General features: G+C 37.2%; 1 protein-coding gene across 5 annotated transcripts in view; it reads right to left on the reverse strand.

Moving 5' to 3' along the window:
• The window catches only part of ANAPC1 (anaphase promoting complex subunit 1), a 97,698-nt gene that overhangs the window by 21,429 nt on the left and 49,476 nt on the right, over positions 1–26,793 (reverse strand). For 4 of the 5 annotated variants that reach the window (XM_040496725.1, XM_040496727.1, XM_040496726.1 and 1 more), the window contains exons 26-39: positions 26,579–26,793; positions 24,184–24,302; positions 18,258–18,529; positions 15,685–15,919; positions 14,075–14,166; positions 12,381–12,515; positions 12,110–12,192; positions 11,132–11,210; positions 10,335–10,409; positions 7,558–7,634; positions 6,978–7,068; positions 6,829–6,882; positions 5,615–5,832; positions 1,971–2,057 (exon numbers count right to left, since the gene is read on the reverse strand). In XM_040496725.1, the coding sequence (XP_040352659.1) occupies positions 1,971–2,057; positions 5,615–5,832; positions 6,829–6,882; positions 6,978–7,068; positions 7,558–7,634; positions 10,335–10,409; positions 11,132–11,210; positions 12,110–12,192; positions 12,381–12,515; positions 14,075–14,166; positions 15,685–15,919; positions 18,258–18,529; positions 24,184–24,302; positions 26,579–26,793 (1,832 nt within the window). The remainder of the gene's footprint in view (positions 1–1,970; positions 2,058–5,614; positions 5,833–6,828; positions 6,883–6,977; positions 7,069–7,557; positions 7,635–10,334; positions 10,410–11,131; positions 11,211–12,109; positions 12,193–12,380; positions 12,516–14,074; positions 14,167–15,684; positions 15,920–18,257; positions 18,530–24,183; positions 24,303–26,578) is intronic. The other variant, XM_040496728.1, reaches the window with a different exon arrangement.

Raw genomic sequence — 26,793 nt, forward strand, 5'->3', positions numbered from 1 at the left:
ACACGCATTTTTTACCTTCCTAGGGACTTATTTCTAGTTATTTGGTTTTTGGCTTCAGGGTTGACAGTAGAGGGAGAAGGAAAGCTCTTCTACATACACACACTTCTCTACACAAATGCATACACACACCTGGAATCTAGGACACCAAAAACTAATGGGTAAGATTACAGTAATATTTTTCTTTCTGTGTGCTTTTCTGAGTTTTCCAAAAAACTTTTTAAACTTTAAAATTTGTATTTCAGCATTTCGACACAAAAAAATTTTTAAGATGGCATTTTAAGATGTCATAAAAGGATGAGACTTAAAAGTTTTCTTTTTAAACTTTAGTTACAGCAATAGCCTCCCTCTTCTCACCCAAACCTACCCTTTCCTATAAATTGATTAGAATTGAAAGCAACTTGGGGCGCCTGGGTGGCTCAGTCGGTTAACCGGCCGACTTCGGCTCAGGTCATGATCTCGCAGTCCATGAGTTCGAGCCCCACGTCGGGCTCTGTGCTGATAGCTCAGAGCCTGGAGCCTGTTTCGGATTCTGTGTCTCACTCTCTCTGACCCTCCCCCGTTCATGCTCTGTCTCAAAAATAAATAAACGTTAAAAAAAAAAAAATTAAAAAAAAAAAAAGAAGAATTGAAAGCAACTCAAAGCCAGAAAAAAAATGATATTTATCAGTTACATAAAAGTTCCTGGTGCTGACCACTAACTTGCTTTGTTCAAAATAGCCACACCAAATGATTCTCTGACCAGCAATATAGGAGTGCGGCTCTCTGTTGTACCCTAACCAATAATTGGCTTTAACAGTTCAAAAAGTCTTTCCTAAGTTGACCAGAGACCACTTGTCAGAGTTGTATTATTTTAACAAGAATATTCTTGTGCTCCACCTATCATCAGAGTTTGGACATCAGATTAGGCAGCTTTTACAAAACAGCTTACTTTCATTTATCACTTTAAACTACATTATGCTATAGTTTGACAGCTTAGTTACTACAATTAATGCTCCATCTCTTGAGGCTTTTCTTAGCAGATGAGCTGAATGCACTGGTCACTGCAGATATCTCTGGAATATAAGGAGCTATTTTCTTCCCTTCCTCTGGATCCAGTGGAAACCAGCGAAGCCGGAAACTTCTGGGGAAAACTGAAGAGCTGCTGATGATTCTTTGTGCTCTAAAATGCAGAACTTCTGTATTATCAGACCTTTTCTACATGTGTGAGGTCTTATGGCTCAATGCCACTTCTAATTTGTCTCTGATTCTTTGCTGCATTTTGCTTTTCATGTCCCTTCCATTTCATTTATACAAAACTTCTCAGCATGCAGGATGCCTAGACAGACCAGTCAGTTAAGTGTCTGACCCCTGATTTCAGCTCAGGCCACGATCTCACATTTCATGAGAATGAGCCGAGTCAGGCTCTGCACTGACAGCACAGAGCCTGCTTAGGATTCTCTCTCTCTCTCTCTCTCTCTCTCTCTCTCTCTCTCTCTCTCTCTGTCTGCCCTTCCCCTGTTCCCACTCTTTCTCTCTCAAAACAAATAAAAAAAGTTCTTGGCATTCATGTAAAAGATGGAAAAAAAAAGGAATTCATATAGACAGTGGATAGTGCCACTAAATCAAACCAATTTCTCTCTTGGAATTAAACAATTATAGTACAAAACATATCATCTGCAGCTTCTGTTGGCTACTACCTTTTGCTTAATGAATTTTTCCCTAAAGTTAACTTTGTTTGGCCCACATTTGGGGTTTACAGCAGTTCTAACGACTGAAGAATGGTGCAAGACTGATGGATCAGTCCAACAGCTATCCGAAGTTATCTTTAGGTCTAATATTTAGAGAAACTTTTTAAAAGATTTAGCCAGGAAGGTAACTAAGTTCAAGAAGAGAATAAACTAGTTTGGAAATGAGTCCATGGAACCAAAGCACAAATCATCCCTTGGAGAACTTACGAAAGATCACATTGAGGACAGAATCACTAGACTCACCGGTTGTCAGTGCTGTGAGCTGGGAAGTGTGGGTAAAGGGCACAGAGGAGAGCAGCAATGGAAGAGTTTGATGTACTCAAAGAGTACCTGCAAAACAAAGGCCGGAGTGAAAGAGGTTATTAATTATACTGTGTAAACTCCCAAGGCCTTCTTGAGAATCAGTTCAGTGGAGTACCATGGCAAGGCATACCGACAACATGCCTTGATGAATGCAAGTGTGTCAATGTTGTGAATGTCTCACTTTTCAGTTAGTCTTTAAGCCATTTCAAGACCATCTACTATTGAAAGCAAAAGCAACAACTCACAAATATTAAATCCAAAACCTGAATTAATAAGCATGGTTTCTGAACCTAAAATATCACCATACTGAGGACCATTAATGCAATCCTAGAGATTATAGACACTGAAAAAGACACGAATGAAGGACACCACTTCTTCTCTGGTTCTACATATACCTACTTACAGAATAATAAACTTGACTTCTAAGAATACAGGGTTTTTAACTGGGTATTCTCAAACTATTTTTTCTGTTTCTGTAAAGTCTGAGCTTGGGGCGCCTGGGTGGCGCAGTCTGTTAAGCGTCCAACTTCAGCCAGGTCACAATCTCGCGGTCCGTGAGTTTGAGCCCCGCGTCAGGCTCTGGGCTGATGGCTCAGAGCCTGGAGCCTGTTTCCGATTCTGTGTCTCCATCTTCTCTGCCCCTCCCCCGTTCATGCTCTGTCTCTCTCTGTCCCAAAAAATAAATAAACGTTAAAAAAAAAAAAAAAAAAAAAGTCTGAGCATCTCCTTAGAATGAAAGACAAAATGAAAAAGGCAAAAGTTATCAGAAGAAGTTACAATGAATGTATAAACAACAATTCCTCTACAAACAGCTTTTTTTCTTATCAATACTATAAACTTACTTTTATCAGGGCCACATAGTCTTCATAAAATCTTCTGAAATTTTCCTTATATTATTTTACTCTTGCTCAAACTCCGCATGGCAATCAGGCAGATCAATCTAAAGTTCTAGAGTTTTTCTTACAAATATTTTGAAATAAAGATGGTTCACTGGGAATCATATAAAACCACTGTTGGGGCACCTGCATGGCTCAGTTGGCTGAGCATCAGACTTCGGCTCAGGTCATGATCTCGCAGTCCAAGAGTTCAAGCCCCACGTGAGGCTCCGTGCTAACAGCTCAGAGCCTGAAGCCCACTTCAGATTTGTGTCTCCCTCTCTCTGCTCCTCCCCCAATCATGCTATGTCTCTCTCTCTCTCAAAAATAAACTTTAAAAAAAACCAAAACACTGTTGCAGATAATATACATATATATTTTATTATGTGGCTCAGTCGGTTAAGCATCCAACTTCAGCTCAGATCATGATCTCACAGTTTGCGAGTTTGAGTCCCGCACTGAGCTCTGCACTGTCGGCACAGAGTCTGTTTAGAGCTTACTTAAGATGCTCTGTCTCCTCTCTCTCTCTGCCCCTCCCCTGGTAGTACACGCATGTGTGTGTGCGCGTGCGCGCTATCTCTCGCGCTATCTCTCCCTCTCTCAAAAATAAACGTTAAAAAAAAAAGAACAAGAGAGATGCAGGGGTTTACTTTGGAAGAAAAAGAAGTTTACAAAAATCATAAAATAAAAAGAATTTTCATAGTAATGGGGGGAAAGAGGAAACAAGGAGCTGTTGTTTAAAGGGGACAGAGCTTCAGTTCTGCAAGGTGAAAAAGTTCTGGAGATTGGCTATACAACAATGTGAATACGCTGACTACTACTAAACTGCCCGTTCAGAAATGGTTAAGAAGATAAATTTTATGTTATGTGTATTTTACCACAAATAAAATTTTTTAAATAAATATATAACCCAATATGAAAATGAGTAGAGGAGACTTGGACATCACAAAAGATTTCCAGTTAGCCATTAAAGATATAAAGGGGGCTAAATATCATTATTCAGAGAAACGGAAATTAAAACCACAACTACTACCAGATGGCTAAAATTAAAAAGACTAACATTACCCAAGTGTTGGAAAGGATGGGGAGCTGGAACATCACACAACACTGATGGGTATATAAAATGGTACAACCACTTTGGAGCACTGACGGCATTACCTACCAAAGTTAAGCACACACATACACTCGTAGATCTACTCACAGATCTATATACAACAAAATCAAAGACATGTAAAACAATATTCATAACAGCCCCAAGCCAGAAACAACACATCCATCAAGAGCAGAGTAGATCAATAACCGTGGAATCATACAATGGAATTCAACAGCACAGAAACATGAATAAACAATCGCTACATACAACATGGATTAATCTCACAATGTTGAGCTAAAGAAATATAGTTGATCCTTGAACGATGTGAGAATTAGGGGTACCAACCCCCCCCACATAGTCAAAAATCCGTGAATAACTTATAACTTCCCCAAAGCTGAACTAACTGCCTACTGTTGACTAGAAACCTTACGGGTAACATAAACAGGTGATTAACACATTTTATATGTTATGTGTACTGTATGCTGTAATCTTATAATAAAATAAGCTACAGAAAAGAAAACATTAGGAAAACCATAAGGAAGAGAAAATACATCTATAGTACTGTACTATATCCAATAAATTTTGAATTTAAAAATTTTGCATTTCAAAAACAGGCAAAGCCAGTCTAAGGTGTTATAAGACTAAATAGTGATTATCTTTGGATAAAAGTAAAGTAATAATTAACATAAAAGGGGGACGCCTGGGTGGCTCAGTCGGTTAAGTGTTCGACTTCGGCTCAGGTCATGAGCCGGGTCTAGCCCCGCGTCGGGCTCTGTGCTGACAGCTCAGAGCCTGGAGCTTGTTTTAGATTCTGTGTCTCCCTCTCTCTCTGACCCTCCCCCGTTCATGCTCTGTCTCTCTCTGTCTCAAAAATAAAAAATAAGTGTTAAAAAAAAATAAACAGAAAAGGGATAGCAGGGTAGAAACAGGTATTCTGAGTTCTATCTTGATCTACATGGTAGTCTACAGGGAGAAGTCTTATAAAAAGATGAGGAGGTCAGGAATGACAGATGCTGGAAAGAGAGCAAGGAAGGTAGAAACTAAGAAAAAGAAACTCTCATAGGACTTGGTGACTGAAGTGTTCCTGAACTTTCAGTTCAGTAGAAGGGTAAAGTCATTAAACAGTGGGGAACGGGAGGTGGCGCACTGAAGAACTGAGTACCGACTCTTCTGAGAATGTAGAGTGACCATGGTCACTACTAAGTAGGGCATAAATTGATGGTTAAACTACAGAAGGGCCCTTTTAAAGTGTAATTATACCCCAGGATAAACTAACAGCTAGTCAGGATCAAAAACTTTCATGGATCTTCAAATCCAAGATAAGTCACTCCAATAGATCTTGCTCAAGAGATCTTTTCATTAGGGGGCGCCTGGGTGGCTCAGTCAGTTAAGCGTCCAACTCTTGGTTTCAGCTCAGGTCATGATCTCACAGTTTCATGAGTTCGAGCCCCACATCGGCTCCAAGCTGACAGTGCGGAGCCTGCTTAGGATTCTCTGTCTCCCTCTCTCTGCCCCTCCCCCGCTTGTGCTATATCTCTCTCAAAATAAACAAACTTTAAAAAAAGTTCAAAAAAAGAGAGATCTTCTCACTGAGGAAAAAATACATATTCATTTACCTTCCTCCTCCCAGAAAGAGAAGTCCAAGGGCCATGTGATGGGCTAAGTGGAAGCCATAGTTCATTTCACCACCTGTTTTCATGTGCAAGAAGCGACAGAGCTGCAAAACCTTTAGGTTCCCCGAGCCAGCCATCACCATGGCGAGAGACAGAAGCACCACACTCAGGCAGGTCTCCAGGTTGTAGGGCCCTGTCTGGAAATGCAAAAAGACAGCATACTACAATTGTTGCGTTACAGTTCTTTATTATCAAACTAAATTGGCCATCGTTAGACTACAGATATTTATTAGTTTAAAAAATCTGCAAAAAAACAAATATTTTCTCTATAAAATTCAAGTTCGGTGTAGAAAATTCAAAAAATAAAGTATCAAAAAGGAAATAATAATCCCTTGGAATACTAATACCCAATGACAACAGCCATAAATATTTTGGCCTTTTCCCCAAATCTTTTTCTATACCCATGGTTTTTTTCTTTTTTTCAAATGAAACTGAGGTATTACTATACATGATATTTTTATCTCTTTAAATCTATGACATATGAGCAATCTTCACTCATAAAAAATTCTTAGAGAACAGGAGTTTGATAGCTCCATGGTACAACAATGTACAGATACACGACAGTGAAATTTACCTAATTACTTTTAGACTTTTTGACTTTCAAGTTTTCTCATATTATACATAAGGCTGTATAAATCTGTGTGGTGTTTATCAGAATAAAATCTTACTCTCTCCTGTCACTAGAGGGGCAATGTCTCAAAACTGAATTTTTACTAAGTGCTAATTTTTTTAAAAACCAGTTAACAATATTCAGTCCCGGGGCGCCTGGGTGGCACAGTCGGTTAAGCGTCCGACTTCAGCCAGGTCACGATCTCACGGTCCGTGAGATCGAGCCCAAAAAAAGTTAAAAAAAAAAAAAACCAATATTCAGTCCCAAGACAGGATGGCGTAAGGTACAATAATCCATGAAGGATATAGTTTTTGCTCTCACAAGAATTCAATATCATGTACATCCTTCAAGGATCATACTTGCCCTTAATTAATATCCCAAAACACAAATATAAAGATGGGCCAAAACTTCAAATCCTCCATTCTAAACTCAAACAAATTGCAGAGACACTTGACAACACACAGGTAACTGAATTATCAGTGAATTTTCTTCACATTCAATTTAATTCCCAAGAAGAATGATCATTTATGATAAAAAAAAGACTTACTACAGAAGCATTAGGTGCAGACAAATATGTCATAAAATCTTTTGCAAATTTATGCTGGAAAACAAAAGAAAAAATCTAAAGTTAAAAGAAGTGTATCAACGCGTTGTTAAAAAAGAAAACAGAACAAAGTAAACTAAGTTATTTCTTACCAAACAGTTAAACGCTGATAAGTTTTCTGAGCCCGCAAATCGAAAACCCAGAGATAAGCAGGCTCCTGCAATTATGTAGACATGTGCCTGCCTGAAAACAGATTACAAGAAATTTAATACTACCTTTATTTTGCTTTAAAATTCATTATAAGTTTTATCTTGGGGTAAAAACAATAAATATTCCTGCTCTCTAAACTAGTTTTTATTCTCCTGGGAATGCTCAATTGTGCCTCTACTCAATCAGCACGATTGATAAAGTGTGCCTCTTGCCTACGTGCTTCACACACAGCAAAGATCATTTTTGAGAACTGCCAATTTTTTTTTAATGGAAAGGATAAAAGGAATACGTACAAGTTAAATCTCTGATATTGTTTTTTGAGGGCAAGAGCTCTATACTTGAGAGAGCTAAACAAATAACTAAGAAAAAATCAACTCTGAACATCTGATAAGTGATGGTTAGAAACACGGGGGATTCGGAATTACTCAAATCAAGGAGAGCACTTCTCCTACACAGTGTATTTCTATTTATTTATGAGAGATGCTAGGGTAGCTCATTTGATTTACACATTTCATGACTTACGATAAAGTTTCCAAATTCAAATCCTCTGAGCAAGGCAATTCAATTTCACTGAGAGAGATGCTATTTTCTCTTATAATCTGTCAAAATAAAAAGCAAGAATACCTGGACATTAATATTCAAGTTACAAATATTAAATGATTTGAAAAATAACATACTGGCACCTAGGTGGCTTAGTCGGTTAAGCGTCCAACTTCAGCTTAGGTCATGATCTCACAATTTGTGAGTTCAAGCCCCACATCAGGCCCTGTGGTGACAGCTCAGAGCCTGGAGCCTGCTTCAGATTGTATGTCTCCCTCTATCTCTGCCCCTCCCCTCTGACACTGTGTCTCTCAAAAATAAACATTAAAAAAAATTTTTTAATCTTCTGCTTATCAAAAGTAACTAAGAAAATGAATAGACTGCCACAGACTGGGAGGAATATCTGGAAAACATAAATCTGGGAAAAAAAGAAAGGAAGAAAGGTTTGCAGAAAAAAATTCTAGCTGCTCAAAAAGACCAGCATCACAAATTTTAAATGGGCAAAAGATACGAAAAGACACTTCACAAAAAAAAAGATACATGAAGGAGCAATAAACAAATGAAAAGGTCCTATTCTTATTAGCCAGGAGGGAAATGCAAAATGAGACAACAATAAGATATCATCACTTACTTATCAACACACCTAAAATTAAGAAAACTAATACCACCAAATACTGACAAGATACACAGCACCTAGATTTTTATAAATTGTTGGACAAAGTATAAAATGGTATACTCTCTAGAAAAAAGATTTATCAGTTATCAAACTAAATATATAATCTACTCCATATCTCAATAATTCCAAAAGAAATTAAACCATAAACCCACAAAAATATCTGTGTACGAATATTTACAGTAGTTTGATTCATAATAGCTAAAACCAGAACCCAACCCAGGTATCCAACAAAAGAGAACAGAAAAAGAAACAAAGGACTACTCACAGAATGCAACACTTACTAACTATAGAAAGGATGAACTACTGATATACTTAACATCTCAAAATCAGGCTGAAAGAAGTCTTATATGAAAGGATATATGTACTGTATGTGATTCCATTAACACAAAGTTCTACATCAGGCAACCTAATTTATTTTGGGAAAATGTCAGAAAATTAGCTGCCCTGGGGGTAGGAGGTGAGTATAGATTGAAGGGGCAGGGAATGAGGGCACTTCTGGTCATTTTGACAGAGGTTTGTTTCCATGAGCTTATGCATAGTCAAACCCAGAATATTTGAGATCTGTGGATTTCATCATATAAAATTTCATCTTAAAAGGAAGAAAATGTAAACAAATACTGAATTCTAGTTAATGATACATATGCTGAAATATGTAAGGAAAAGTATACTACTGTCTGCAACTAACTTTGAAATTCACCAAAAAATGATGGATTGGATAAACGATAAATGGGATAGGTGATTAAACAACTTTATAAAGTAAAATACTAACTGTAATATCCAACTAGTGATATGGACGTTGTACAAAGTTTTCAACCCATATTTTGAAATTTTTCTTATTAAAATACTGCAAGCGGGGCGCCTGGGTGGCGCAGTCGGTTAAGCGTCCGCCTTCAGCCAGGTCACAATCTCGCGGTTTGTGAGTTCGAGCCCCGCGTCGGGCTCTGGGCTGATGGCTCAGAGCCTGGACCCTGTTTCTGATTCTGTGTCTCCCTCTCTCTCTGCCCCTCCCCCGTTCATGCTCTGTCTCTCTCTGTCCCAAAAAAATAAATAAACGTTAAAAAAAAAAAATTTAAAAAAAAATAAAATAAAATAAAATAAAATACTGCAAGAAATACTATAATGTTCTCAAAGATAAACAGATTTATTTTATAAGTAAAAAAAAACCGGGGCACCTGCATGGCTCAGTCAGTTAAGCATCCAACTTTGACCCACGGTTCATGAGTTAGAGCCCCCCGTCAGGCTCTGTGCTGACAGCTCAGAGCCTCAAGCCTACTTCGGATTCTGGGTCTCCCTCTCTCTCTCTACCCCTCCCTTACTCGTGCTCTGTCTCTCACAAAAAAATAAACAAACAGTAAAAAATTTTGAATTTAAAAAAAAAAAAGAAACGGAGACTATCAGACATGGACAGTTGATTAAAGGGCAATATTTAGTTTACAATATTTGGCTTACAATTTTTTTTTTAACTTAATGTTTATTTTTGAGAGAGAGAGAGAGAGAACGTGAGTGGGGGAGCGACAGAGAGAGAGACACACACAGAATCGGAAGCAGGCTCCAGGCTCTGAGCTGTCAGCACAGAGTCTGACGTGGGGCTCAAACTCAGAAACTGTGAGATCATGACCTGAGCCAAAATCGGACCTTCAACTGACTGAGCCACGCAGGCACCCCTGATTTGGAATTCAAAAAAGAGTCTGCTTATTTCTAACTATTTAGCTTATTAAATAAATATGCTATAAAGTAATTAAAACAAGTTATTATATAGGAGATCTAAACTTGCCACAAAGTAAAATAGCATCTTAAATCAATGTGTGCTTAATTAGGCTAAAAATGTCAAAAATACTTTTTGAGGGTTCTTTGGTGTATTTTATTTTTAATACCATAATTTCTTGGAATCTGGGGCCACAGCTGCAGTCTAGGGTCAGCACACAATCTTAAACTGAAAAGTTCCTATGTTTTCAAAAGATACTATAACTAATCATCAATATTGCTTTTATTCTAAAAAGTATTTTATAGGTTTTGGAAAATCCCACAAGAAATCGTAATTTATGCTATTAACAATCTAACAATATTTATTATACATACTTACTTGAGGAACATTGCTATCAACCCACTTGGAATTTGGTAAAATATCATCCCACAGAATCAGGCATCGAGCAAGTGTCTTAAAAGTGTAACAGATAAAACTAATCAGAGTAGGCAAAGTTCATACATTAAATAACAATGATAATATTAAATAATGTAAAAATCAGTTCCCAACTGATGGCAATTTTGAAAAAGACAGTACATAATATCAACCTGAGGCTAATCTCGTTAAAATAAATTGAAGATTTAGATTTTAACACAGAAAAAACTAAAATTGAGTTGATTATTATCAAAGTTTAGAGGACTTTTTTTAAAAGCAAGTTTTAACTTGCTTCATTAAAGAAAAATCAGAATCTTACCACTGTCTATAGAACTTAAAGGCTTTCATATGCTAAAAACATACATGTTTAAACACTAAAGAATCAAGGGAAAAATGTAGGCAATTATGTCAAACAGTTACAGTCATTACTTACACTCTAAATAGTAATGCTGCACATTAATAATTAAAGAATAATTAAAGAATATAAAATAAAGCAGTAATGAAGCCCCAGACACTTACTGCTTGTTGAATAATGTAGTAAGTTGAAATGTCAACTCCTAGTATTACATATCAACATGGCTGTTTCCTGGCATTCCTACAAGTTACATTTGGGAAATTTCAAAAGAATACTACCAATTACATACAGGATGGATTAACAGTAAAAGGTCTCCCTTGTAGAAACATCTATAGTCACAAGCTAAACTTGAGAACCCCAAAGACTCCTCATGTTAGCAGAAATAACAAACTACAAAGTACCATACCCTAAGCAAGAGAAATTCCGGTTTCACAAAGTCCAGCAAATACATGGTGTCAGGAGCTCGAAGCCAATCTGCAATAGATCTGGTGGTGGTGGAGATCAGTAAGCAATACTGCTCAAGTAGAGGGCAAAATAATGGGAATCCCAAGACGGATTTCAGACCCTTCTCCCCACTCCATCCACCACCCTGTTTTCCACAGTACTCAATACCTTCTAACACAGTATTTGTTATGTATGACTGTCTGTCCCACTATGACATAAGCTTTATGAGCACATATTTTTAGTTTTGTTTTGTTCGTATCTTCAGTACCAAGAAAGCACTGACATACATTATTCATCCAAACAGATGAGTAAGTATCTGTTTTTAGCCACTTTGTTAATTCTGCACACATTCACTTTTTCTAACAGGAGAAATTTATAGCATTGAAAATTCTCTTGAATCTTAGAATATTTTTTAACTTTATTAAAAGACTTAAATTTTAAACTATGGTTTAATGTCTCCTACCCACCTTTTCTAAGTAAAATGTAAAAGAATAAATGCCAACCGTACACTTTCAAGTGTCAGCACTAATTATTGGGCTTGGAAAGGTAGATGGTGTGATTATTACCAAAGTTCTTGAAATAAACAGAAATCAGTTTTACAAATGGTAACCAAGAATAGAATAATGCTAAATTTTTCTGATTTGACCAATCCTCAAACAACATGCAAAATTAATGAAAAGGAATTTGGGCATCTTTTACTGTCACTGATATCAACTATAAAACAAAAATAAAAATTGGGAATTAAATAAAAATAAAAATAAAAACTGCCCCAAGATTATATTGTTTCTAGATAAAAATCTATGTAACTTGTAGTACTGGAGAGAATTAAAATCAGGCTAATCTATACAAGGAAAATAAACTCATTACTCTGGTTTTACTACTGAGGTCAGAAAGGAAGCCACACTATCATGGCAAGGGGTGGAGTCAGGGAATGCGATACCTGTTATTGGTTTTTAAGTAGATCATGGCCAAAGCTAGAGTGGCACCTGGACAAGTTACATCAACATTTATGGTATCTCCTTCCTATCAAAAACAAAAAAAATATTCATGTTAAAGAGTTCTGAAATATTACAAATTCTTCTGAATATAAATTCTTCTTCCGGCCTATGCTTAAAATTAACAGATATACAAATGTTGTTAAGAAACATACTATTTGCAAATTCACTTCTTAGCTTCCAAAATTTTGATCTGTTGCTTTACTATGGACTTACTTTGATTTGATAACTTGGGGATTTATGCTTCTCCCTGTGCATTCCTGCTTGAAAGCGCCTATGACCTCCAACCATGTACTGATACAGCTGCTCAGGCACATTGAGATCAGACATACCTATCAAATTACTGCCATGCTGGAAAAGGAAAAAACAAACACGTGAAAGGAAATCTTATGAATAAGTTCCATAACACATACAAATTGACAAATAAAAGAATGAACTAACTTGAAAGCAGTGTATTTTGTGGGGTTTTTTTAATTAAAATAATGACTACTCATAACTACTACTTAATATTCAAACAAGCTCTTAATTATTCACATTAAGAATTATAACACTTAATATATTTAATACTTTCATTTCACAAAATAAAGGCTTTATAATACAGTTAATGATACTAACAAAAGAAATTATTAGATATATAAATGAGACTTGAACTATGAGCACCTGAGTCCTTTCATTACTATGCCTATGACCTCTTTCAGCAACAATAACTATAAATTTTTTTTTATGTTTATTTTTGACAGAGACAGAGACAGAGCATGAGCGGGGAAGGGGCAAAGAGAGAGGGAGACACAGAATCTGAAACAGGCTCCAGGCTCTGAGCTGTCAGCACAGAGCCCGACGCAGGGCTCTAACTCACAGACCACGAGATCACGACCTGAGCCGAAGTCGGATGCTCAACTGACTGAGCCACCCAGGCGCCCCATCAGCAACAATAATAATAAACTTACTGAACACTTTCTCTGTTCCAGATACTATTCTGTATGTTTAACATGGATTAACTTACTTAATATAACAATTCTACCAAATAGCTACCATTTTATAGATGAGGAAAGTGAGGCACCAAGATATTAAGCCCAAGGCTACATAGCTAGTAACTGGCAGGGGTGGATATAAACAAGGATATAAAACAATCCATGGAGTTGCTTAATCAACCGACAATACTGTAGTTAAATGACATAACTCACTGGTCAGAACCAAATCAAGATCCCAATTTCCAGTATGCTGCTTTTCCATTGCACCATCTGCCTCTTTAATTCACGTGTCAAATGTGAAGAATCAAAAACCTAATAGACAGTGAACTTTCCTTATATAATTTAGTTTCAGTATAACACTGTACTAGTGGTTAAGGAACCCACATTCTAGGTGACAGTCATTTAATGAAACGTTTCTGATAATTCTACACTATGTATCATGGATGTGGTTAAAGATGGATCAAAGTGATACTACATTGCCACAAAACAAATACTATGGTGGCAACATTCTGAGATCCCAGTGAATACCAGGCTGCCAAACGAAGGTCATGGTTTATCTCTAGCAACTACTATAGACTCTTAAAGCTCCCCATCATATACACATTTCCACAATTTTCTATCTTTTTTTTTTTTTTTTTTTTTTTTTTTGTCTGAGGGGGCTACTTCATCTTATGTCCTAGATTCTTGGAGATATTTTATTCCCTTAGTTCATTCATGAGCATTTACATCTAAGCCAGGGGGATAGAAGCCCACTTTTCAATACAATTTCTTCCATTTCCAAATCTAGCACTTTGAAAAATATGCAGAAAGAAAAAAGAGCTGAGAATCAGGTTAAGTCAGAGTAAGACAGAGTGGTATTCAGAGTTAAGTACCAAGATCATTTGTCTCAACATGCAGATAATTATTACTGAAGCATCTGAAGGCACAGAGAGGGCTTACCCCCAAGCAAACCATGCCCAGGGCCAAGCCAGCAGCTAAGGAATAGGACTCTCTGTCAGTGCAGTATTCCATTTCGGGACCTGGGGGCCGTCCTGTAAAAGAAAATAACACAGTTCAAGCTGGCCTCTTAAAATTCTATCCTAAGTCTTAGAATTAACTTTCTAGTAAGTTGCGTAAGAACCATGAATTCAATATAACCTCACTCAGAAAGATACATTACTACAAATGGTATCCACAATTGTCAGTTTACTACAAAATAAAGCCCAAAACTGTTCTTTTCATGTACCAATTTGAAAGCAATGACTTTCAGACACTGTGAAACATTGGGTTTTATTAAGAAAAAAAAAAAAAGTTATCAAGAAGTAGAAAAAAATTCTTGAAGGGTGCTCATAAACATTTTAATTTTTAATCTCTTGCATTTTGTTTTTGTTTTGCTATTTCCAATCCACTCATTAGAGGGGGTAAAAAACATGTTCAAATGATAATGATGGACAAGAAGGATGCTATGTTTTTAAGCTAAATACGGGTGGCTAAATAAACGAGGGTGGCTCAGCTGGTTGACTTAGGCTCAGGTCATGATCAAGCAGTTTGTGAGTTCGAGCCCCACATCGGGCTCTGTGCTGACAGCTCAAAGCCTGGAGTCTGCTTCAGATTCTGTGTCTCCCTCTCTCTGCCCCTCCCCTGCACATGCACGCATGCTCGCACTCTCTCAAAAATAAACATTAAAAAAAATTTCTTAATGTTTTTAAGCTAAATGTTATATTTCTAGGCGCTTATTTTGAATCTACATAATAGTGAGCCCTACTGTGCCAGAAGTTCTGTGTATGGATCCTAAAAGTTTGGCTGGATACTAAATTTATACTTTTAGGGGCGCCTGGGTGGCTCAGTTGGTTAAGCATCCAGCTCTTGATTTCCGCTCAGGTCACGATCTTGTGATTCGTCGGTTTGATCCCCACATCAGGCTCTGCGCTGACAGTGTAGAGCCTGCTTGGGATTCTCTCTCCCACTCTCTCTGCCCCTCACTGACTCGTGCGAGCACATGCATGCACGCTCTCTCTCTCTCAAAATAACTAAAACTTAAAAAAAAAAAAAAAAAAGTACTGAGAGAAAAAAAAAAGACCAAAGGTTACCTCATTAAATATGATCTGGAGCTCAACAATGGGCTCACCAAATAAACATGCAAATTAATAATCTGCACATTAGGGGCGCCTGGGTGGCGCAGTCGGTTGAGCGTCCGACTTCAGCCAGGTCACGATCTCGCGGTCCGGGAGTTCGAGCCCCGCGTCGGGCTCTAGGCTGATGGCTCAGAGCCTGGAGCCTGTTTCCGATTCTGTGTCTCCCTCTCTCTCTGCCCCTCCCCCGTTCATGCTCTGTCTCTCTCTGTCCCAAAAATAAATAAACGTTGAAAAAAAATAAAAAAATAAAAAAATAATCTGCACATTAATATCAGTCTCAGAAAATATTACTTTTTTTTAAATTAGCACGACAATATTCTAACAAAAGCTACTATTTTTCCCTTAATTTTTATGATTTTTACTATCATTTTTACTTTGGCTCCTGCAGAGTGGAAAATGTATGCTTATGAAGACACAGCACTATTAATACCATACCTATCTCAGCCAACAGGACTTCCGCAGTGTGCCTGTGAGCTGTCCCCTGATATACAAGGCCAATGCCAACCACTGCAGCCACCTGAACATTATGAGGAACATCAAGCTCTGTGGACGTTGGGGGTAAGAGGGCAGGAATGTGAATGCTAAGAAGCCGAGTAATTGACATATCCATGGTGCCCAGTTTAGCAGCAGAAACACCAAGGAGCAGTCCAATGCTTGTCATTTCATGACCCTAAGGTAGAAAGTAGAATGAAATGTAAATCACTACCAAAACAAATATGTAGTCTTAAATACAGTACTGCCTGCCAGTACTTTCAGTAAGCAATTTTACTGACAGGCAGAGTGAGAAGTGACAATACAACAGCAAACTAAACAGACGTAGTTCTTTTCTCTCACAATGCTAGTGCCCTAATGGAGGAAAAAAGCGTTGGATTAAAATATACAAATATATTATTTAAAAGGCAGTATACTGAGAAGGCACAAAATAATATGAAATAGTATTTTAAAAAGCCTAATTTAGATTAGGAGGAGCTGGAGAATTATTAAAAATCTCTGAAGAAGTAAAATTTACAATAGGACCAGAAGGGTTAGTACAAATTAGCCAGGAAAGGTAGTGGAAAGGGAGGAAATTAGCTTTAGAAAGTAAGAGAAAATGAGGTCAGGTGAGAGAACAACATGTAAATGGCTCTGATGTGATTCAGAAAATAAGCCTTCACATTAATGGTTAAGTGACCACAAGATGCCATGACAACTCAATGAGAAACGAATAGTCTTTTCAGAAAATGGTGCTGTGATCATTGTAGACCACATGCAAAAGAATAAAGTTGGACCCCTTCCTTACATCATTCATAAAAATTAACTCTAAAATGGATCACAGAACTAAATGTAAGAGCTAAAACTATAAAACTCCTGGAAGAAAGCACAGGTATAAATGCAACAGGACCGTGGGTTAGGCAATGAAATATGATACCAAAGCACAGCAATTAAAAAAATAGATGAGGTGCGCCTGGATGGCTCAGTCGGTTGGGTGTCTGACTTCAGCTCAGGTCATGATCTCATAGTGTGTGAGTTCGAGCCCTGGGTTGGGCTCTGTGCCGACAGCTCAGAGCCTGGAGCCTGCTTTGGATTCTGTGTCTCCCTCTCTCTCTGCCCCTCCCCTGCTCACACGCTGTCTCTCTCTCTCTCTCTCTCAAAAATAAATTTAAAAAAATTTTTTAATAAAAAAATTAAAAAGTAGATGAACTGGACTTCATTAAAATTAAAAACTTTTGTGCTTCAAGGATACCATCAGAAAGTGAAAAGTCTGCCCACAGAATAGGAGAAAATTTTTGCAAATCACTTATCTGTTAATGAACTTAGTATCTAGAATATATAAAGAATACAACTTGGTTAAGACAACCCAATTTTAAAATAAAGGATCTGAACAGACATTTCTCCAAAGAAGACTTACAAATGGTGTATGAACACATGAAAAGATGCTCAACATCATTAGCCATCAGGGAAATGCAAACCAAAACAAGAAGATATTACTTCACACCTACTAGGATGACTACAATTAAAAAGACAGACAAGTGTTGGCAAGAATGCGGAGAAACTAGAATCCTGATGTATTGCCGGTGGGATCGTAAAAAGGTACAGCCACTCTGGGAACAGTTTGGTAGTTCCTCAAATTTAAACAAACATTTACCACATGACCCAGCAATTCTACTCCTAGGAATATATCCAAGAGAAATGAAAACATACGTCCACACAAAAACATGCATGTGTTTACAGCATCACTAATCCTAACAGTTAGAAAGTAGAAATAACCCAAATATCCACTAACTGATGAATGGATAAATACAGTATATCCATACAATGGAGTATCTACTGAGCAATAAAAAAGAATGAAGTGCTAATACATGATACAACATGAACAAACCTTGAAAACATTATGGTAAGACAAAGAAGCCAGTCATAAAAGACCACCTATTTTATGATTCCATTTATATGAAAGGTCCAGAATCAGTAAATCCATAGAGACAGAAAGTAGACCTGTGGTTGCCAGAGGCTAGAGGGAAAAGGGAATGGTGTTACTGCTATTGGCTATGAGATTCCTTTATGGACTGATGAACATGTTCCAAAATTAACAACAGTAATGGATATACAATTCTTTGAATACACTAAAAACCACTGAATTGTAGACTTTAAATGCGTGAATTTTTATGACATAAAAATGGAAGAGTTCACACCAAGAGAAAGAGTTTGGTTTGCCAAGCTCTGATGTGAAAAAATGTGGTTTACCAAGAAGCCCAAATGGCCAGTCCCTATGGTTGGAATGTGGAGAGCAAGGGGATGAGAGATACAAAGCAAAGTTGGATGAGTGGGATCACATAGGCTCCTGGAATGTGTATCAAGAGCAATGCAAAATCTTTAAAAAGTTTGGACACGGGAAGTCTTTAGAAAGATCACTCTGCCTGCTGTGAGAACAATGGATTTAGAGGAACAAAAATAAAGAAGAGCAAACAGAACGATTAGGAGCTACTGCAGTGGCCCAGGTGAGGCACAATGCCAGGAGCTGAGAGTCTCACCTTGGTCAAGTAGTCATGGATATTGAGAGTAGCCAGCTTGGTAAGGTGCCCATTCAGACCCAGGGCCATGAGAAAGCCAGCATATTCATTGGCTAACTCAGCATGCTTAGGCTTATTATAAACAATCCAAGCTGAGTCGATCTGGGAGGCAGGGGCTATCTTCAGGCCAGCAGCCACACCATTGTGGAAGCTGGCCCAGCTTGTCATGTTGGGAGGCACATCGATGTTTCCACTGTTAAGGTCTACTGTTGTGTTCCGAGGAGGGGCCCGTCCTATTCAGGCAAACGAATTTAAAATTGAGAGAGTAATAATTCATAAATCCGTAATTATTCAATTTAGATTTTTGAAAACGAGATTACCTTTTCTACATTTGAAACCCTTAACCCCATAATAGTTGGAATGATATTAGGTTACTGTGAGTACTTAAACTTTTATACATGTACGTCAAACCTGATTCAAGGTGGAAAAATACTACTTGTTTAAAATAATTCATTATCTGAAACTGGACCACTTTTTTACATCATATATAAAAATAGACTCCAAAAGGGGCGCCTGGGTGGCGCAGTCGGTTAAGCGTCCGACTTCAACCAGGTCACGATCTCACGGTCCGTGAGTTCGAGCCCCGCGTCGGGCTCTGGGCTGATGGCTCAGAGCCTGGAGCCTGTTTCCGATTCTGTGTCTCCCTCTCTCTCTGCCCCTCGCCCGTTCATGCTCTGTCTCTCTCTGTCCCAAAAATAAATAAACGTTGAAAAAAAAAAAATAGACTCCAAAGGATTAAAGACCTAAATGTAAGAAGTGAAACCAAAAAACTCCTAGAAGAGAACATAGGCAGTAATTTCTTTGATATCAGCCAAAGCAACATTATTCTAACTATGTCACCTAAAGCAAGGGAAACAAAAGCAAAAATAAACTAGTGGGATGACATCAAAATAAAATGCTTTGGTACAGCAAAGGAAACCATCAACAAAACAAAAAGGCAACCTACTGAATGGGAGAAGATATTTGAAAATCATATATCTGATAAGGGGTTAATATTCAACTTCTACAAGTCAACATCAAAAAAAAAAATCTAATTAAAAATGGGCAGAGATTCTGAATAGACATCTTTCCAAAGAAGACATACAGATGGCTAACATATATGAGAAGACATTCAACATCACCAATCATCTGGGAAATGCAAATCAAACCCACAGTGAAATACCACTTTACACCTATCAGAATGGTTAGAATCAAAAAGACAAGAATTAACAAATGTTAACAAGGATGTGGAGAAAAAGGAACCCTTGTGCATTGTTAGTGAGAATGTAAATGTGGAAAACACCATGGAAGTTCCTCAAAAATTTAAAAACAGAAATACCATTTAATCCAGTAATTCCACTACTGGGTATTCACTACCCCTCAAAAACAAAAGCATTAATTTGAAAAGATACATTCACCCCTATGCTTACTATAGTATTATGTACAATAGCCAAAATATGAAAGCAGCCCAAGCATCCATCAACAAATGAATAAAGATGTATGTAGCATGGGCACGCACATACACATACACACACAAAGAGACACGCACACACACACGCACACACACACACAGAGGAATTTTGCTCAGCCATTAAAAGGTATGAGATCTTGCCGTTTACAACAACATGAATGAACCTAGAAGGTATTATGCTAAGTGAAGTAAGTCAAACAGATAAAGGCAAATACTATATATTCTCACTTATATGTGGAATCTAAAAAACAAAAGAAATGAATAAACAAAGAGCAGAATCAGACCTATAAATACAGAGAATAAAGTGATGATTACTAGAAAGGAGGGGAATAGGGCAATGGCCAAAATGGGTGCAGGAGAGTGGGAAGGAGATACAGGCTTCCAGTTATATAATGAGTAAGTCACAGAAATAAAAGGTGCAGCATTGGGAATATAGTCAATGGTATTATAACAACATTCTGTGGTGACAGATGGTACCTATACTTGTGGTGAGGATAACATACAGTTATTGAATCACTATGCTGTACACCTGAAACTAATGTAACATTATGTGTCAACTCTACCCCCCAAAAATAACAATAATTATTTTAAAAACAAAATAATTCATCATCCTTTTGCTAAAATACATGGGCTAGAATCAGATAACTGATGCCAATTTAACTTTAATCAGATCTGATTAGGATACCTACTGCTTTGAAATTTTTCTTTCAAACAGAAAAAAGCTTATTAAAAAAAAAAAAATGAAGAGGCACCTGGGTGGCTTAAGGGTCAGACTCTTGATTTCAGCTCAGGTCACAGTCTCATAGTTCGTGAGTTTGAGGCCCACATTGGGCTCCATGCTGACAACGCAGATCCAGCTCAGGATTGTCTCCCTCTCCGTCTGCCCCTTCACAACATGCTCACACATACACGTTCTCTTTCTCTCTCTCACAATAAATAAATGAAAAAAAAAAAAAAAAGTGCTAGGGGGTCCCTGGATGGCTCAGTTGGTTAAGCATCTGACTTCGGATCAGGTCATGATCTTGCAGTTTGTGAGTCAGCCCCGCATCGGGCTCTGTGCTGACAGCTGAGAGCCTCGAGTCTGTTTCGGATTCTGTGTCTCCCTTTCTTTCTCTGCCCCTCCTCCGCTCACTCTCCGTCTCTCTCAAAAATAAACAAACATTAAAAAAAAAACAGGTCTAAAAAACAATAAAATGGGGCGCCTAGGTGGCTGAGTCAGTTAAGAATCCATATGACTTTGGCTCAGGTCATGATCTCACAGTTCGTGAGTTTGGGCCCTGCGTCTGGCTCTGTGCTGACAGCTCAGAGCCTGGAGCCTGCTTCAGATTCTTCGTCTCCTCTCTCTACCTCTTCCGGGCTTGCACTCTGTCTCTCTCTCTCTCAAAAAGTAAACATTAAAAGAAATTTATAAAATTAAAAATTAAAAAATAATAAAATGGAGACTAACAGTAAAGTTAAGCTAGATGAATAATAAACTCTAACCTGTGATTGATGACACTGATATTAATTCTAAATATGCATCCTACATTTTTCTCTGGACGTTAAAGAAAAATAGATTCTAAAAAGAGATAAGGACCTTTAAAAAGAGACAAGAACCTTTAAAATTTGCTCTCTTATCAATACATGTTTATCTCTCTATAAGTATCTAATTTTGCAATTGTTAAAGACACCAAATTGCAATCAGATAGTACAATAAAAAGTATAATTTTATAGACTCAAGTTACCCAGTGAACCATAAAGAGTATTTGCTGAATTAAATTTTATGGTCAATATGTTTAAGAACAATGTAAATTATAGGGCGCCTGGGTGGCTCAGTTGGTTAAGCATCCAACTTCAGCTCAGGTCATGATCTTGCAGTTTGTGAGTTTGAGCTGCAAGGGCTCTGTGCTGACAGCTCAGAGCCTGGAGCCTGCTTCCGATTCTGTGTCTCCCTCTCTCTACACCTCCCCTGCTCACCCTCTGCCTCTCTCTCAAAAATAAATAAACATTAAAACAAATAAATTTTAAAAAGTGTTCATGATTCTATGCTCTCTTAGAATTCCTTGAGTCTTTTGGTTTTGATTTACACTGTGTACTGGCAAATACAAATTCTTTTTATATCTTTAATGTTCTGTATTAATTAAGTCACGCCATGGATGAATGTTTATTCCAAATATTGCACAAAATTGCACAGTTCACTACACGTTTGAAAATATGGTTTTAGGGGCGCCTGGGTGGCGCAGTCGGTTGAGCGTCCGACTTCAGCCAGGTCACGATCTCGCAGTCCGTGAGTTCGAGCCCCGCGTCAGGCTCTGGGCTGATGGCTCGGAGCCTGGAGCCTGTTTCCGATTCTGTGTCTCCCTCTCTCTGCCCCTCCCCTGTTCATGCTCTGTCTCTCTCTGTCCCAAAAATAAATAAACGTTGAAAAAAAAAAATTAAAAAAAAAAAAAAAGAAAATATGGTTTTAAAGGAGTTCTGAAGTTATATAAAATAAATTTCAAATAGATGCATAATGTCTTAATTGGAGTTGGTATACATATACATACACACAAAGTAAAATATGTTTGTTTTACTCTGTGTACCTAAGAGCTAACTCAAATGCTGGTGCATGACAGCACCACACAGGGTGACAAGTTCATGAAGTATACTTTCACTTTCTCAAAAGGCAGAAAGATTAATAATGAAAAAACTCACTTTCTAAGACAATTCATCATATGCATAAGACAGAGTATTTACACACGAGAAAATGACAGGCAAAGGCTAAAACAAATTTTCTTCAATAAGAATAACAACACACAAAAGTACAAATAGGGTGTAACAGTGTGAGTTAAAGAGCTATTTATTCTAAGAAAGTATCTTTTCCTAAATTAACTTACTATTAAAACAAGATAATAGGTTTTTTGGGGGGAAAGAGCTTGCCAAAATGGCTAAATAAGTTTGGATGAATGTCAGAACATGCAAATTTGAATATACAAATTTAATTAAATGTATTCAGAAAACAAAAAAGAGGATTCATGTATTCATATTGTAACACCCACCCAAGCATCACTGCCCAGATTTAATACATTTTAACATTTGCCAACCTTGCATGAGATTATTTTCTTTTTAACCCAAATTCTTTATATGAAAACCTTCAAACAGTTGAAAGACTAATAGAATGAGCACCTATATACCCTGTTCTCTAAGATTCAGTAATTAGTCAAATTCTGCCATTCTGCTTCATCTCTAAGAGGGAGAACAATTCAAATACTGAAGGTAATTCTGCTTGCTGTATCTCTAAATAAGATTAGGGCTCCAGAACAGATATAATAAGATGAAAATGTGTTCTTCTCTCATTTTCCGTATGCTACTAAATGTGTAAGATCTCCACATATCTAAGTGGGACCCTGGATTTTATTAAATTGTGCAACTTAAAACACCGTGGAATTATATTTCCATATGTTATATATATTACTGGATGTATAACATATATATTTTGTAGAGGTCTCATGAAACCACACATATTATAGTTCAGGAATTTTCAATGATAATTTCAATGTACACAACCGGCACCTTGAGAACATATTCAAACTAGCATTAGGTGAGCATGCACTATAAAACCCACTGTAACCCATAATATTGAGAAATGAACACACTTCCATCTCACAGAAGTAAAGATCCACACAACCAATCAGAAAGGTAATTTAACAATATGTTATATCAAAGCCTTAAAATCTTGCTGTCCTAGGAATTCCACTTTTAAAGCAATTAAACTAAATGACTACACCCTCCTGACAACATGTTTATAATAGCAAAAAAATGATAACTTCCAACAAAACCAGGTTGTTTACATAAACTATATTCCATTAAATAAAATACTCTGGAGCAAACAAAAACTCAAGTTGTTGATTAAAAACGTGTATACAAATACCTACCTACCTACACATATACACAATATAATTGTACACCTATGTTTGGTAGGTATGAAAGGATTCTCCCTCTACAGTAAATTTTAAAACAATTTCTAAAACAGATTCAAATTTGCTGATAATTAAGCACATATAAAATTATAAAATAGAAAAAACTGAGAACCATATATACCAAAATGTTAACACCAGTGAACCCTACCAAGTGAGACTACTGTACTTCAGCATTTACATATTCTACTTTAAGATTATTTAAAGTTCAATAACCTCACCATTATCAGTATCTTTCTAAACTTTCCCAAGTGCCTTTTTATATCATGAAATGGTTTCATTAAAAGCAAAACTTAGTAACAGGCTCCATGCTACATCCCTCAATGTTTACTGTGCTTTGCTATTTGAGCTTTGACAACCACTAGAGTAGCTATTAATAATATATGAAATCACTGGGGATAGAAAGAACACTTCTTTGGTTTTAACTAAAACAATTCAACAACGCCACTAAAAATAATACTTAATCATTTTCCTTTCTTGCTGAGCACAGAATTTAACATACCAGTCAAATTCAATTTAGGAATAGGCAGTGGTTCCGTTGGAACAGGATGGTATGAAAACAAGGTAAACATTCCTCGTCCTACGGGAAGGGCCATAGTTCGCTGACACAACTGGAGCAATCTATAATTAAAATCAAAACCAACATGTGAAAAACCTTTAAGCAAAAAGAAACTGGAATGTAATCTGTAGGAAAGTATTCCAAAAGAAGAAGTGCTGGTAAGATGAAATCACATTAAAGTAAATCCAAACAAAGATGTGATCCAAACGTGGTTATTCTCATTTTAATACTCTGTTCCCCTTAGAAATTCTAAGAGAGAGATACATTTCCTTTCTTTTCATATTTGCTTTGAGTGAAAACCAGATGGGCTACAAATCAAGCCAACCCTCCCTGGACATCCACAAAGAGAAATGTAAAATTCCACTCTGATGCTAACCTGCTCAAAGGAAAATGTTGTATGTTTTGGGTTTCCTCGTTTTGTTATTTTCAGACTAACTGCATCCACTACATCTCTGGGATCCTCCTCCCATCCTTTCTGCCACCAAAGCCTGAGTAGTGCTACCTCTGTGGCCTGTACACAGGAAAGGAAAGAAACTCCCTATATTGGAAGCCAGTGGATTTCATAGTGTCTCCAGGGAAAAAATAATTAGTTTCACTTACACGATGGCCAAGATTTATAGGATTAATAGCATTATAAATCAGTTATATTCAAGGTTACAATGGCTTCAGTGGGCTCTAGTTTGAAACTAATACACCACTCTTGTTTCTATATTAAATCCTGTTCCATGCAGCCCCTTAAAAAGAAAAATCAAACAGAAATTGTGGAAGTAGGGGCATTTATAATCAGGAAACAAACACTTAACACAAGTTATATCTGAAGACACAAAAAAATCCCTTCAGAGGCTTTTTCTCTGCAGACAAAGCTATTCATAAGCACGTTCTCTAACTGTATACACATACAGCTTTTCTAATTTTTTGGTGAGGAAAATTTGCTATCCTAAGATTCTTTAGGAACAATGCCCCACGTTAATTTAGAATCAGAAAAATTCAAGGCAATCCCATAGAATGTTTTTAGCAGAAACCTTAAATATAATCCACAAAACTGTGATAATGGAAACAATACTGTAATCCTTTCTATTTAAGATGTCACTGATTATAAGACGCATCACTATTTCATGAGGCACTAAAAAAATATTGCCAATTAAAAACTATAATACCTATTGACTGAAAAACATATTCTGATTTCAGAGATATTAAAAGGTAAAAAAAAAAAAAAAACAACTAGCATCGTATCAATGAACTGTTAATAATCATGGCTAACTGCATTCAGCTTTACTACATACTGGACAGTGTTCTAACCACTATGTAGAAATAACTCACTGTACACACAGAGCAACCTTGTGATGTACAAATGCTACAATTATGCCTATTCTTATAGTTGAGGCAACAAGAAGTTAAGTAATTCATCCAAAGATACCCAGCGGATAGTGGCCAACCTAGGCTTTCACAAAACTTCTCTGTCACTCAATCTCCTCTATTACCTAGGTATATATGGAGAGGAAAGTGTGAGAGGAAGATTATGACTAATTCAGATCTTCAGCACCCTGAGGCTAAGTGTGGATGGTACTTCCCCTTAAAGCAGTACCACAGTAAGCAAAGTTAAGGAGAACCAGAAAATCATAGTGGAAAAATTACAGAGGATAGATACAAGGCAGGTTAACAGGACAGAAAAGAATTTTAAAATATAAGTGGAATTGTCCCAAGGCAACAACCCTGAAATGTCACAGAATGGGTACTACTGAGTCTTACAATTACCAACAGAAATAATGTATGTTAGAGAATGGCAGCAGAGAAGTTTCAGAGAGTATTACTGATCAGATCAGAAAAAAAACTTACTGGTATAAGTTTAAACTACACTAAAAACTTTATATTAAGCAAAATGGTCTTAGAGTCACCTTTTCTAAATAGCACATAGCTATATTTCAAGAGGAGGGTCACTTATGTCATCAGATACTCTTACGTTTCAAATACTTTGAAAAAAATACAAAAACTTAAACAAAACTTAAAGTTTGAACAAAAACTTAAAATACATGGTACTTTTAACTCCGAAGTATCTTTTTAGGGTTTTAAAGCACAAAAAAACATTGACAAGAGGGGCGCCTGGGTGGTTTAGTCCATTAAGTGTCTGACTCTTGACCTCAGCTCAGGTCATGATTTCATGATTCGTGGGATTGAGCCCCGCGTCATGCTCTGCTCTGACAGTGCAACCCCTGCTTGGGATTCTCTCTCTGCCTCTCCCCCATGTGCCCACTTTCTCTCTCTCTCTCTCAAAATAAATACATAAACATTAAAAAAAAAAAAAAAACACCGACAAGTGATAATGACATGTTTCCTTTACCTGTTTTCTTTTTCCTCAATAAACTCATGGTCACTGAGTTCTGGATACTGTACTACATTGACACGGACAGGATGCGCACTTTGAAGAAGTCTTCGCACGTCCTGCACCCTTAAATCTTCACTCCATATTAATGACATAACTTCCTGATTCATGTCATTCATGCCATCATCTTCCTCCTCAGTTTCTGTTCCTGAAGGAACATCTGATGAGAGCAC

Source organism: Herpailurus yagouaroundi, unplaced genomic scaffold (assembly GCF_014898765.1).
Source record: "Herpailurus yagouaroundi ecotype Mexico unplaced genomic scaffold, PumYag 188, whole genome shotgun sequence".
NCBI classification, from domain to species: Eukaryota; Metazoa; Chordata; class Mammalia; order Carnivora; family Felidae; genus Herpailurus; species Herpailurus yagouaroundi.